At 39.1% G+C, this 13,385-nt stretch overlaps 1 protein-coding gene across 2 annotated transcripts in view; it reads left to right on the top strand.

Moving 5' to 3' along the window:
- TRAFD1 (TRAF-type zinc finger domain containing 1) overlaps positions 1 to 13,385 on the top strand; it is a 216,276-nt gene that overhangs the window by 32,879 nt on the left and 170,012 nt on the right. For both annotated transcript variants that reach the window (XM_053701701.1, XM_053701700.1), the window contains exons 3-4: positions 2,983 to 3,118; positions 3,829 to 3,882. In XM_053701701.1, coding sequence (XP_053557676.1) covers positions 2,983 to 3,118; positions 3,829 to 3,882 — 190 coding nt within the window. The remainder of the gene's footprint in view (positions 1 to 2,982; positions 3,119 to 3,828; positions 3,883 to 13,385) is intronic.

The raw sequence follows: 13,385 nt of genomic DNA, 5'->3' as shown, positions 1-13,385 counted from the left end.
TTGATCAGATATGTAAGGCAGCGACTTGGTCTTCACTGCACACTTTTACTAAATTTTACAAATTTGATACTTTTGCTTCTTCTGAGGCTATTTTTGGGAGAAAGGTTTTGCAAGCCGTGGTGCCTTCCATCTAGGTGACCTGATTTGCTCCCTCCCTTCATCCGTGTCCTAAAGCTTTGGTATTGGTTCCCACAAGTAAGGATGACGCCGTGGACCGGACACACCTATGTTGGAGAAAACAGAATTTATGTTTACCTGATAAATTACTTTCTCCAACGGTGTGTCCGGTCCACGGCCCGCCCTGGTTTTTTAATCAGGTCTGATAATTTATTTTCTTTAACTACAGTCACCACGGTATCATATGATTTCTCCTATGCAAATATTCCTCCTTTACGTCGGTCGAATGACTGGGGAAGGCGGAGCCTAGGAGGGATCATGTGACCAGCTTTGCTGGGCTCTTTGCCATTTCCTGTTGGGGAGGAGAATATCCCACAAGTAAGGATGACGCCGTGGACCGGACACACCGTTGGAGAAAGTAATTTATCAGGTAAACATAAATTCTGTTTTTAAACAACTTTCCTATTTACTTCTCTTATCAAATGTTCTTTGTTTTCTTGTTATCCTTTGTTGAAAAGCAGAGACATAAGCTCATGAGTGTGCACGTGTCTACAGCACTATATGGCAGCAGTTTGGCAATAATGTTATACATTAGTAAGAGCACTAGATGGCAGCATTATTTCCTGTCATGTAGTACTTCAGGCATGTGCACGCTTCCTACCTAGGTATCCCTTCAACAAAGAATAACATGAGAACGAAGTTGGCCATCCCTAGTATATAGTGTTGATTTTATGTCTCTTAGTTTTGTTTATGTAAGATCCCTTCCATTTTTTTTATTTTAAACTTGACTACTTTTTTCTAAAAATGCATTAGTATTAGATTAAAAAAATAACAAAACGGAAGAAATCCCCATGTGTTTGATTTTAAGGAAACCATCATCGGCTTATTCTGTTTTTAAGAAATAAATCTTACAGCCTAAATGTGTGAAAGGTAGTTATATTATTGCCTGGGTATGCATGTGACTTCTCTTTTTAAACATTTCCCAGGCTGCTGCAATATTCTTCTTAATGCTTAAAGAGCCATTTTTAGTAAAAAAAAATTGACATGCTTTAATTTATTAGGGGATGTCAATTTAATATTTGCAACCCTACAAATCTATGCTCATTATAGGGAGGCAATAGACATGTGAAAGCAGTGCTCAAGACACAGATTGGTGAGATCTACTGGTTTTCAAAATCTTAAAGTAATCAATAACTTACAATTAAATAATAAAAAAAGACTTCTGTATGTTCTCTTGAGATTCTTGGTTAAAATGCATAACTATGTAGGCTCAAGAGCAGCCATATGCTTCTGGGAGAGCTATCTGGTGATTGGTGGCTGCACATATATATGCCTCTGGTCATTGGTTCGTCCAGTGTGTTCAGCTAGCGCCCAGTGGTGCATTGCTGCTTCACCAAAGGATAACAAGAGAATTGAGTAAATTAGATATTACAAACAAATTTGGAATATCTTTAATGACATGAAAGAAAAGTTTTGGGTTTCATGTTAGTTTTAAGAAAAATTGTTAGTTTCAAAGAGCAAAAACAGCTATTTTTAAAAAAATAAAATAAAAATGATGGAACATTATCCCATACATTTAGTACTCTGTAGGCAACAAGTAATTGGGAACACATTTTAAAACCAATTTTACAGGACTTTATCCCTTTTAAGCAGGACATCTATAGTTCCAATCTGGGAGTTGCAACATAAATTTACTGCCATGGTGAAAAACAAATATGGTATTAAGGGTTTAGATATTGATGGAGGGAATTGAGGTACATAAATTACCTGACTGTACATGAAATATTTTAGCTGCTTACTATCTTCCAATGTGCAATGTGTTTGTTTTATAGTAAATTACAGTAATTTTATGAGATCACCTTTTTGGCACTAGCCAAGAGCACACTTTCCAATAACAAGCATGCTTTTACTAGTATATTTTTGATCTTCTGAGACCTTTAAGAACACAAATGTCCAATGTTTTGGTATGATGGGGTGGGGTACATTCAATTGGGGGGGGGGCGGGGGCAGTGGTCACATTATATTGATTATTATATATTTATATGTAAATTTAAATTGGAGTAGCTATATTAGTCCAGTACTGATACAAAAACACAAATAAAAAGAATGTGTTCAGCACTAAATTGTTAGAAATACTACATATACAACTTAAAAGGGACAGTCTAGTCAAAATTAAAGTGACAGTTTACCCAAAAATGTTCTCCCCTTTATTTGGTTCCAAGTGATCCATTTTACCTGTTGTAGTGTATTAAATTTTTTACAAGTAACCCATTTACCCTTATTTCGGCATTTGAAATAGCTGATTTAGGCTGTGGTGTCCCCATCTCTACTTAAAGTTTATATACTTAAGTCCAGGCTATTGACAGGCTATGTAAACACAGTCAGCAGAAGAAATTACACTCCCGGTGGGGTATAGAAGAGAACTAATACAATTATAATTTTCCATTGTTCTCTCTAAGTATTGAGCTTTGGTTTAGAAACAGATATAAGATAAGGAAGCAAGTTTGTGTACACAAAGTGATAACATAAGATCTCATTTTACCTGCAAACTCAACCCATTTCAATATGCTGTGGTTTCAAAGTACAAAACCAGCAATTAAATATACACAAATATAGTGGAATTTATATAACTTTAAGGATATTTTATGGTTTTTTGTTGTTGTTTTGTTTAATATGGACCATACTTTTTATTATATATTTATTGTACTTACTCTATATTGTTTTTTTATTTTATACAATTTCACATGCATTGCCAGTTCTATAGTAATACAATAAATAGTATGCTTAGATAATAATGATTCTAATTATATTACAACTATACTTTACAAAGATGCTTTCTAATCTGTGTCTTCTGTTTTGCTGCAGTAAACATTACATCCCAGTAGCCAACTTCACCATCCATGAGATCCACTGCAAGCGAAAGATCAGTGTATGCAGTATTTGTGAGGAGCCATTTCCAACCACTGAAATGGATGAACATATTGCCACGGAACATGCCATGGTACTCACGCTGGATACATACTTAAAAAATAATTAATTGTAATAAAAACACGCTAAGAAAGACCTACTCCACCTTTAAACGGACACTAAAAAATATACTTTCATGAGTCAAAGCATGCAATTTTATACAGACTATCCAATTTACTTCCATGTGCATTTTCGGAGGTCCTACTGAGCATGTTTAAGAGTTGAATGTATAAGTAAATGAGTCTTGACTGGCTGAAGGCTGTCACATGATACATGGGGCTGGAAAATTTAAGCAAATATTTAAAATTTGTGTAAAAAAAAAATCTCTTCATTTAAAATTCAGAGTAAGGGATATTGCATGGTCTTTTTATAATTCACTTGATGATTATGCAATTCTACTGTATTTAATGACTGCTTTTTAGGGTGAAACACGTCAGATGTAAGGGATCTCTGAGATGATTATATGTTAACTTTTTTTTTTCAATAACTACAAATTGCTATGGAGTGCAAAGCCTTTTGAAAAAATTGTATTTATGGTCCTGTAGTATAGTTTGTCATTCATTACCTTTAAGTTTACTTTTTTCTATATTTATAGATAAACATTACTACATTATTATTGGGTTTTGTACGCTAATTCAAGTAAATGATATTGTAAATGCAGGACTGAAATACTGTGGAAGGGTGAGTTACCCTGCTGGTGCATTTTTTTTTCATACCCCTAACATGGTTACTATTGTTTTTCAGGTGACTTGTAAGTGTAACATGAAAATGGAGAAAAGAGATGTGGAAGAACATGAGGTCAGTGTAGTATATTTGTTGCCTTCTTTAAATACTTTGTAATACTTTCTAAGTAGAATTATAACAGCAGTAGTTGGTATATGGTGTCTGACTACTGGAGATCGGAAGAAATAGTTTCATAGGTGGGTAAGAAGGAACAATGACCTCAAGATGAATGTGCTTTTCTTTTACACTCTGATAGAACCATATCATTAATGGTGGGTCAGTACTACATCTGAAGTTAATGGTAAATAACTTCTGCCTAGCTTTGGGGGAAGCGCTGTCCTCCAGTTACTCTTTGCTTTGGTACAACCCTTGTAATAGTAAAATGTAGTGAAAGTGAGCAAGAAGACTATTTGGCACCATACATAACTGTTCCACTGAAGCCTCATGATAAGAGGACCCGTGAGCTGCAGTGGAGTAAGCCTGGATTTTGTCTTGTGTAGTAGTCAGGGAACTTTTCTCAGAAAGGATCCAATAAAAAATACCTTGAAAACATTCTAGCACCAGAATAGTGGACACAAAAAGAAAATCAGACTTCCGATTTCCCATAACACCCTCCTAATACTATTTGAAAGCTCTTAAAAAAAAAAAAAAATCCTCATTCTGAGCATACAGAAGGGAAGGGGGGCAAAAAATAAATGGGTAGTAAAGGCGTTATATATCTTTTTAAACAATAACTATTTTGGTGTTAACTGTCCCTTTAACTCCACAATAACCCCCCCCTCCCCCCAAAAATACAACCTGATTGTCAGACTGTATTCTAGAGCAGTGCTGGGCATTATCAATAAGCCCAAAATAAAGTAGATAGCAGCCAACAAGCCTCAGAATCCCTGACACTATAATGCAGGATCCCTATGTATAGGTGAAGTTTAACTGTAAAGTGGTACCCTCCTGAGAGTTGGCTACAGAACATAAATCTCTCAAGTATAGTGCAGTTTACAGGTTAATGCAATCCATCTCTGACATCTGTGAAGGGGAGGCTGGACCGTTGCAGTCTTCAAGAACGCTGTACAGAAATGGGTCACATTTTTCATTGTAATATAAAATGAAACTTTGGCGCTGGAGTAGAGCTTCAGCTTACCTTAGAATCTGAACTAACTCAAGAAGGAAGGAAGTGGTTGCATAGAAGGGTGCCATCTCCTTCAGAAGTGTGGAAGGTGTGTCTGTTTACTGAAGTAGTTTGAGGCCATGTGCCCTCCTCTACTGATGTGGTTATACAAGAGTGTGGGAGAAATATATTATATTTATAATCAGTGGCGTCGCTACAGGAGGCAAGGGGGGGGCAATTGCCCCCCCCCCCCAGATTATTCTTCCCCCCTCTAGAAGATGGAGTGTTGTCACTTCTGCCACCTTGTCAGCAATACCGGAAAAAAAACATTATGGCAGGGGAATGTCATGTAAGTATAGTGAGGAGTTTTGGTAGGCAGGGCTAGCTTTAGGCATCGCTCTAGATGTACAATATTGTATTTATATCTTTATTAATACCTGAGTCTTTTACAACATTGCTTGTTCTTTTCTCTGCTGCTAGCTAGAAATGCAGTGATGTGAAGCTACTTTATCTCCTCTCTTGCTTCCTTTCATATCAACAGAGTACAGACTCTGCTGAAATGAAATAAAGCAGAGCTGCAGAAAGAATACACGCAGAGAAACAAGTGGAAGCAGAAAGGCATCCTGCTGTACGTCTGAGATGAGTGTCTGAGATGAGTGTAGGCTTGTCATGGATATTCAGAGATGAAGGGGTCATCAATGAACTTTCAGGAGCTGCAGGGTCTCAGCAGCTCTAAGTGCAGTTTCTTATGGTTTTGTCATTTCAAGTTATATAACACACATCTTTATTAAAAAGTGCATTGCCTTTCTGTAATATTTTCCAGTGTCTCTGTTGTGTCAGCGTCTGTGTGCCTGTGCCTCTATATGAGTTTCTGTGTCTGCATGTGTATCTCTATGCTTATATATTATATGCTTGTGTGTTTGTGTGTGTGTCAGTCTGTGTATGTCTGTACAGAGACATCAGTAATAATTTAGTGTCCTGTCACCCAAAACACTCTATCTGTGTGTGTCAGTATGTCTGTGTCTTTGCCTCTGAGTTTCTGTGTCTCTGTTTGTATGTGTGTATGTCAGTGTCTCAGTGTGTGTATCTCTGTTTATATCCGTATGTGTGTGTATGTATGTGTCAGTCAGTGTATGTCTGTACAGAGACATAAGTAATAATTTAGTGTCCTGTCACCCAAAACACTGTATGTGTGTATGTGTCAGTATGTCTGTCTCTCTGTATGTGTGTGTGTGTGTATGTTTCTGTGTCTGTATGTGTGTCACCGTCTGTGTGTCAGTGTGTCTGTCTCCTTTGTGTGTGTATCATTGTGTCTCTGTATCTGTGTGTGTGTTTCTGTGTCAGTGTGTCTGTCTCTTTGTATGTGTGTGTATGTGTATATGTCTGTGTCTGTCTGTGTATGTATGTGCCTGTGTGTGTCACTGTGTCTGTCAGTGTGTCTTTCTCTCTGTATATGTGCATCTGTGTGTATGTGTCTGTATATCTTTGTGTATCAGTGTGTGTCTGTCTGTGTTTAATGCAATTCCAAAAATAGGCCCACCAAAATCATCAGCTCCAGGCCCATGAAGCCTTTAATCTGGCATCGGCCGCATCACTACAGGGCACTGTGGCACGCAACATCTAGATAGGGGAACCCCAGAAGAGGAGGAAGAAAACATAATCCAGCTATGCATGTATCATTGCATAGTATACACACAGTTCATGTTAAGATTCAGTTTTCTTCATGGTGCTGAGCTCTGTCCTGTTCTTTTCCCCGCTGGTGGGTTAAACCATGAGTTACCGCACCAGGTGACACCAACCCTAGTGACGCCATTGGTCATTTTACAGTTTAAATAAAATAAAATGGAGACTGTGTGCTGGATCCTTATCAAAGGGACATCAATCCTTATATTGTATTTCATAAACAGACAGAGCAAATAACATATTATAAAAAAAACTTTCCAAAGTACTACACTTGTCAATTTTACTCCATTGTCTTGGTATTCTTTGTAAAAAAAAAAAAAAAAGCAAGCAGGCAGGCTAAGGAGTGTGCATGTGTCTGGAGCACTATATGGCCACCTGCTTTTCAACAATGGATACCAAGAGTACAAAGTAAATTGACAACAAAAGTACATTTAAAAATGATTTGCTTTATCTGAATCAGAAAAATGTGTGTGTGTATAACTATGTATGGAGGTGTATGTAAGTGTCTGTGTGTGTGTGTGTGTGTGTGTGTCGGTGTCTGTGTGTGTGTATAACTATGTATGGAGGTGTATGTAAGTGTGTGTGTGTCGGTGTCTGTGTGTGTGTATAACTATGTATGGAGGTGTATGTAAGTGTGTGTGTGTCGGTGTCTGTGTGTGTATGTGTGTGTAGAACTATGTATGGAGGTGTATGTAAGTGTCTGTGTGTGTGTGTGTGTATAACTATATGTTTGGAGGTGTATGTAAGTTTGTGTGTGTGTGTCGGTGTCTGTGTGTGTGTATGTGTGTGTATAACTATGTATGGAGGTGTATGTAAGCGTCTGTATGTGTGTGTATAACTATGTATGGAGGTGTATGTAAGTGTCTGTGTGTGTGTGTCGGTGTCTGTGTGTGTATAACTATGTATGGAGGTGTAAGTTTGTGTGTGTGTGTCGGTGTCTGTGTGTGTGTATAACTATGTATGGAGGTGTATGTAAGCGTCTGTGTGTGTGTGTGTCGGTGTATGTGTGTGTATAACTATGTATGGAGGTGTATGTAAGTGTCTGTGTGTGTGTGTCGGTGTCTGTGTGTGTGTATAACTATGTATGGAGGTGTATGTAAGCGTCTGTGTGTGTGTGTCGGTGTATGTATGTGTGTGTATAACTATGTATGGAGGTGTATGTAAGTGTCTGTGTGTGTGTGTCTGTATGTGTGTGTATAACTATGTATGGAGGTGTATGTAAGTGTTTGTGTGTGTCGGTGTCTGTGTGTGTGTGTGTATAACTATGTATGGAGGTGTATGTAAGCGTCTGTCTGTGTGTGTGTCGGTGTATGTATGTGTGTGTATAACTATGTATGGAGGTGTATGTAAGCGTCTCTGTGTGTGTCGGTGTAATGTATGTGTGTGTATAACTATGTATGGAGGTGTATGTAAGTGTGTGTGTGTGTGTGTCTGTATGTGTGTATGTCTGTATGTGTGTGTATGTATTTTGAATTAGCTTGTCTTAAGTATTAGGTTAGTACAATAAAAAGGTATCATTGCATACCGCATTACTCTGGTATTTTGGAATCTTATTTATATACAGTATATTTATTTAGTTTATTTTCAGTGGTATTATTTAGTGGTGAAAATTATTAGTGCCCGCCCCCCTATATATTGTTCCTAGAGTTGCCACTGTTTATAATGTATCTGAGGCACCTATTCACTCTCAAAGTAAAAAAAATGCAGGTCTGATAAGTATATATTTTTGTGATTAGTCCCAGTTTTTCTCTGGACTGAAAATAAGAAACTGGCAGACAGCAAATGGTGGCTGTGCATCAGTGCTTTGAGGCAGAATAAAACAGCCACACATATAGATAGAACGAAAACATATAAAAAAAAAAAAAAAAGAAAAATATATTAATATTTTTTTTAATGTTTTGTCTGCTACAGGGAATGTTAAATGTTGATAAAGCTGCAAATAGCCGCCTACACCCCTTTCTATATCATGCAGCAGTAACCATAAAAAAAAGTTTTTTAAAATTAATATTGTTTCTGGTCATTTTGAAACGGCTGTCAAGCTCTGCCAACTGATGACATCATGATCTGGGCTGCATTAAAGGCTTCACTTCGTACAAAAGACTGACTAATTGGATTCAATAGACTGTCAGTGCTATTCAGCAGAGTGCATAGATGCAGCCCAGATCAGGATGTCATCAGTGGGTGGAGCTTGGCAGAAATTTCAAAGTGACCAGAAACAATATTCATTTTAAAATAACTTTCTTTCTATTGACACGATGAGTCCACGGATCATCTAATTACTATTGGGAATATCACTCCTGCCCAGCAGGAGGCGGCAAAGAGCACCACAGCAAAGCTGTTAAATATCACCTCTTCCCTCCAACCCCAGTCATTCTCTTTTCCTACGTTAGAACAAGGAAGTGGTAAAGTTAGGTGTTAGGAAAAGATTCTTCAAGCAAGATTTTTTATTTTTTTTTTAAGCCGTGCAAGATTGTTCTGCTTTGCTCTAGGGTGTAGCCGTATCCATATCAGTCTCTTCAGTAGAGCAGTGGTGGCTTTAAAGTAATGGGAACTTGTGGGACATAATTCTCACTGCGCCTGCCATGTACTTATGCTGCCCTACCCATGCAAAACTGAGTGAGATTACTCAGTCTTTGTTTCTACCCTCAGGTCCATGTGAGGGAACTGACCTCCCAAACCTATTGTGCTGCCTGGCAGAAGTATTAAGGTAAGTGCTAACTTTATATTTTTCTGGGACATGCAGAGAAAAAGGATAGCACTCTTACTTTCATTGGGACAAATTACATTTCTATGACAGGGGAATATTTATTAAGGTCAGCGGAGCAGGCACTGGGGACGAGGAGAACTGGCTCTTGGTGGTGTATGTTTTTTATACTTTACTCCCGACGGCTGTGTTTTAATTGAATTAGCCGATCGGGAGTTTTAAGGTTACACTCACGATGGGTGGAGTTAGATACGGCAGCAGTTCCTATTGCGCACCTTTTTTCTCTTTGTCACTTCCTGTGTCTCCGGAGGGAAATTCAGCTGCGTCACAGATTTAGCAGCTTTGCGGTTTCGGACCGAGTCCGGATCAGTCGCAAAGTAGTTTACTTCGTTAGAGGCATGCAGGTAAGCACCTCAGCAACACTAAGCTGAGGTGTAGAGTTGTCTGAAAGGAACAGTAACTATTTTTTTTGCCTTTGTTGGGGGATATTTTCTGAGTTAAATATTAGTTGTCTGTTTATTGGTGAATAAAGATGGAACAAGAAACCCTGCAAGATGTTACATGTTTTTTATGTTTTGATGCTAATGTAGAACCACCAATTCCTTTCTGTTCCTCATGTATTGAGAGATCTATACATTATAGCGATAGACTTTTTTTTTTTAACCAACATTGTCTAAGGTGGATACTGTTCAGGAGTCTTCTGACAATATTCAAGATGTACCGCAGCTTTCTCCTCAAGCGTCCCAAATTTACCGTCCATACAGCCAGTGCCCTGCGCTTCCTAAAATTACTCCACCTGGAGTTACCTTGCAAGACATCGATTCCCTAATGTCATCAGCGGTATCTGATGCGTTGTCTGCTTTTCCCATGCTGCAGGGAAAGCCCAAGAGGAAATGTAATCAATCTATGAATAAGGTTGCTGACACAGTAGTGGCTATTCCGAATGTTTCTTCCCACAAACCTGAAGAGGAAGATACTTCGGTAGCATCTGAGGGTGAAATCTCAGACAGTGTTATACCTTTAACTGATACTGAAGTTGTTTTCTTTTTAATTACACAATGAGTCCACGGATCATCTTAATTACTATTGGGAATACCACTTCTGCCCTGCAGGAGGTGGCAAAGAGCACCATAGCAAAACTGTTAAATATCACCTCCCTTCCCTCCCAACCCAGTCATTCTATGTTAAGTGCAAGGAGGTGGTAAATTGCTTTTAGAAAAAGATTCTTCAATCAAGAATTTATTATTTTTAAAGTAGTACAGGATTGTGCTGCTTTGTCCTGGGGTGTAGCCGTAGTCCATATCAAGTCTCTTCAGTAGAGCAGTGGTAGCTTTAGAGCGATGGGAACTGGTGGGACATAATTCTGACTGTGCCTCCCATACTGATGCTGCCCTAATTCTGAAAAACTGAGGGATCTTGCTCAGTCTTTTCCTTTTGTCACAGGTCCATAGGAGGGAGAGGACCTCTTAAACCTGGGAGCTGCCTTACTGTCGGGCAGATGAGGAGGTAAGTGCTGACTTATTATCTGGGGGATAGGATTTAGAAAAAGTGGCACTTGATTCATGATGGGACAATAAAGAGACTCATGGGAATATGGGCACTTTATTTATGACAGTAAGAGCGCAGGTACTGGGACTGGATGCATAGGCTTATGGTCGTTCTCATCTCCCGGCGTTTTAATAATATGCACGATCGGGAGATGGCTGGATTTGGCACGCCCACGATGGGCGGTTCTAGGGGAAAGCATTGCGCGCCCTTTTCTTAACAAGGCTTGTTCTTCCGACTGACAAGAAGAGGAATTAACTGTTTTTACTGCGCATCTAGTCAGAAGAAGCGCTTGTTAGTATTTTCAGCTGCGCATCTCTCTTGGATGCGTACTAACTAGTGTTTGCAGAGTTCCGGTTCTGTGAGGGAACTGCTCCTGTCTATGCAGTGAGGGTCGCTTTCTTCAGACAGGTAGGTACCTCAGCAAAGTACTGCTGAGGTGTGAAGGTGATCTGCAGGGCTATTTTCTATTTCTGTATTACATACGCTAATAAAGGAAAAAAGTTACCGTTTTAACATTTAAAGAGACAGTAAAATTTTTTGTTCAACTCTAAATTTGCTTAAAATTTTTTCTCTTTTTGTGACCAATTGTGAGTTAAAATGGATCAAGAGTCCTTGCAAGCTGTCACTTGTTCTTTATGCTTTGATGTCAATGTGGAACCATCACTGTTCCTCATGTATTGAGAAGACTTTAAGTTATAGGGACAGACTTTTTGCTGAACCATCATTTTTTAAGGAGTATGCTGTTCAGGAGTCTAATGCCAATGCTCAATTTATGCCGCAGCTTTCTCCTCAAGCGTCCCAAATTTTACCGCCCTCACATGCAGTGCCCTGCGCTTCCTCTAGAACTCCTGCTGGGGTTACTTTACAAGACGTTGCTTCCCTTATGTCTTCTTCAGTTTAAGATGCGTTGTCTGCTTTTCCAATGTTGCAGGGAAAGCGTAAGAGGAAAACCAGACATTCAGTAGGTGAGGTTTCTGACGCAGTTCTTGCTATTGCGGATGCTCCCCCCCAGAAGCCTGAGGAGGAGGATACCGTTGTAGCATCTGAAGGTGAAATTTCAGATTCTGACAGTGTAATCCCTCTTACTGATACTGAAGTGGTATCTTTCAGATTTAAGCTAGAACACCTCCGTCTACTGCTTAAGGAGGTCTTTAGCTACATTGGACGACAATGACTCCACGGTGGTTATTAATCTTAAGAAATCCAGTAAGCTTAACAAATACTTTGAGGTTCCTTCCTCGGTAGATGTTTTTCCGGTGCCAGACCAACCCTCTGAGATCATTACTAAGAAGTGGGAGGCTTGGCAAACAGTCCCCAAGGTGGAAGGAGCGGTTTCCACTCTGGCTAAGAGAACTACTATACCCATAGAGGATAGTTGTGCTTTTAAAGATTTTATGGACAAAAAGCTAGAGGGGTTACTCAAAAAGATGTATGTACACCAGGGTTTACAGCGGCAACCAGCTGTGTGCATTGCTACCGTCACCAGTGCGGTAGCATATTGGTTTGATGCGTTGTCCGATGCTATTAGGACAGAAACTCCCCTGGATGAGATCCAAGATAGGATAAAAGCTCTTAAAGGGACAGTTAACACCAGAATTTTTGTTGTTTAAAAAGAAAGATAATCCCTTTATTACCCATTCCCCAGTTTTGCATAACCAACAGTTATAATAATACACGTTTTACCTCTGTAATTATCTTGTATCTAAGCTTCTGCTGACTGCCCCCTTATTTCAGTTCTTTTGACAGACATGCAGTTTAGCCAATCAGTGCTCACTCCTAGGTCACTTTACGTGCATGAGCCCAATGTTATCTATATGAAACGTGAACTAATGCCCTCTAGTGGTCAAAATGTATTCAGATTAGAGGCAGTCTTCAAGGTCTAAGAAATTAGCATATGAACCTCCTAGTTTTAGCTTTCAACTAAGAATACCAAGAGAACAAAGCAAAATTGGTGATAAAAGTAAATTGGGAAGTTGTTTAAAATTGTATGCCCTATTTAAAACATGAAAGTTTTTTTTTTTTTGGACTTGACTGTCCCTTTTAAATTGGCTAATTCCTTTATTACGGATGCTTCCCTTCAAGTTATCAAACTGGGAGCAAAGATTTCAGGTTTCTCTGTTCTAGCTCGCAGAGCCTTATGGTTAAAACCTTGGTCTGCGGATGTATCCTCTAAGTCTAAGCTTTTAACGATTCCTTACAAGGGGAAGACCTTGTTTGGACCGGGCTTGACGGAAATAATCTCTGATATTACGGGAGGTAAGGGTCATCTTCTCCCGCAGGATAAGAGAAACAAACAAAAGGGATGAGGGATGTCAGAGTAATTTTCGTTCCTTTTGAAATTTCAAGGGAAATTCTTCAGCTTCCAAGCAGGAACAGTCTAAACCTGAATGGAGACCCAATCAGTCTTGGAATAAGGGGAAACAATCCAAGAAGCCTGCTATTGAATCAAAGACAACATGAAGGGCATGCCCCCGATCCAGGACCGGATCTTGTAGGGGGGAAGACTTTCCTTCTTTGCTTGGGCTCGAGCTGTTTCGG

The sequence above is a fragment of the Bombina bombina genome, chromosome 2, assembly GCF_027579735.1.
Source record: "Bombina bombina isolate aBomBom1 chromosome 2, aBomBom1.pri, whole genome shotgun sequence".
In the NCBI taxonomy this organism is placed as follows: Eukaryota; Metazoa; Chordata; class Amphibia; order Anura; family Bombinatoridae; genus Bombina; species Bombina bombina.
The sequence above is the reverse complement of the archived record's forward strand: the minus strand, read 5'-3'. Positions and strand labels throughout refer to the sequence as shown.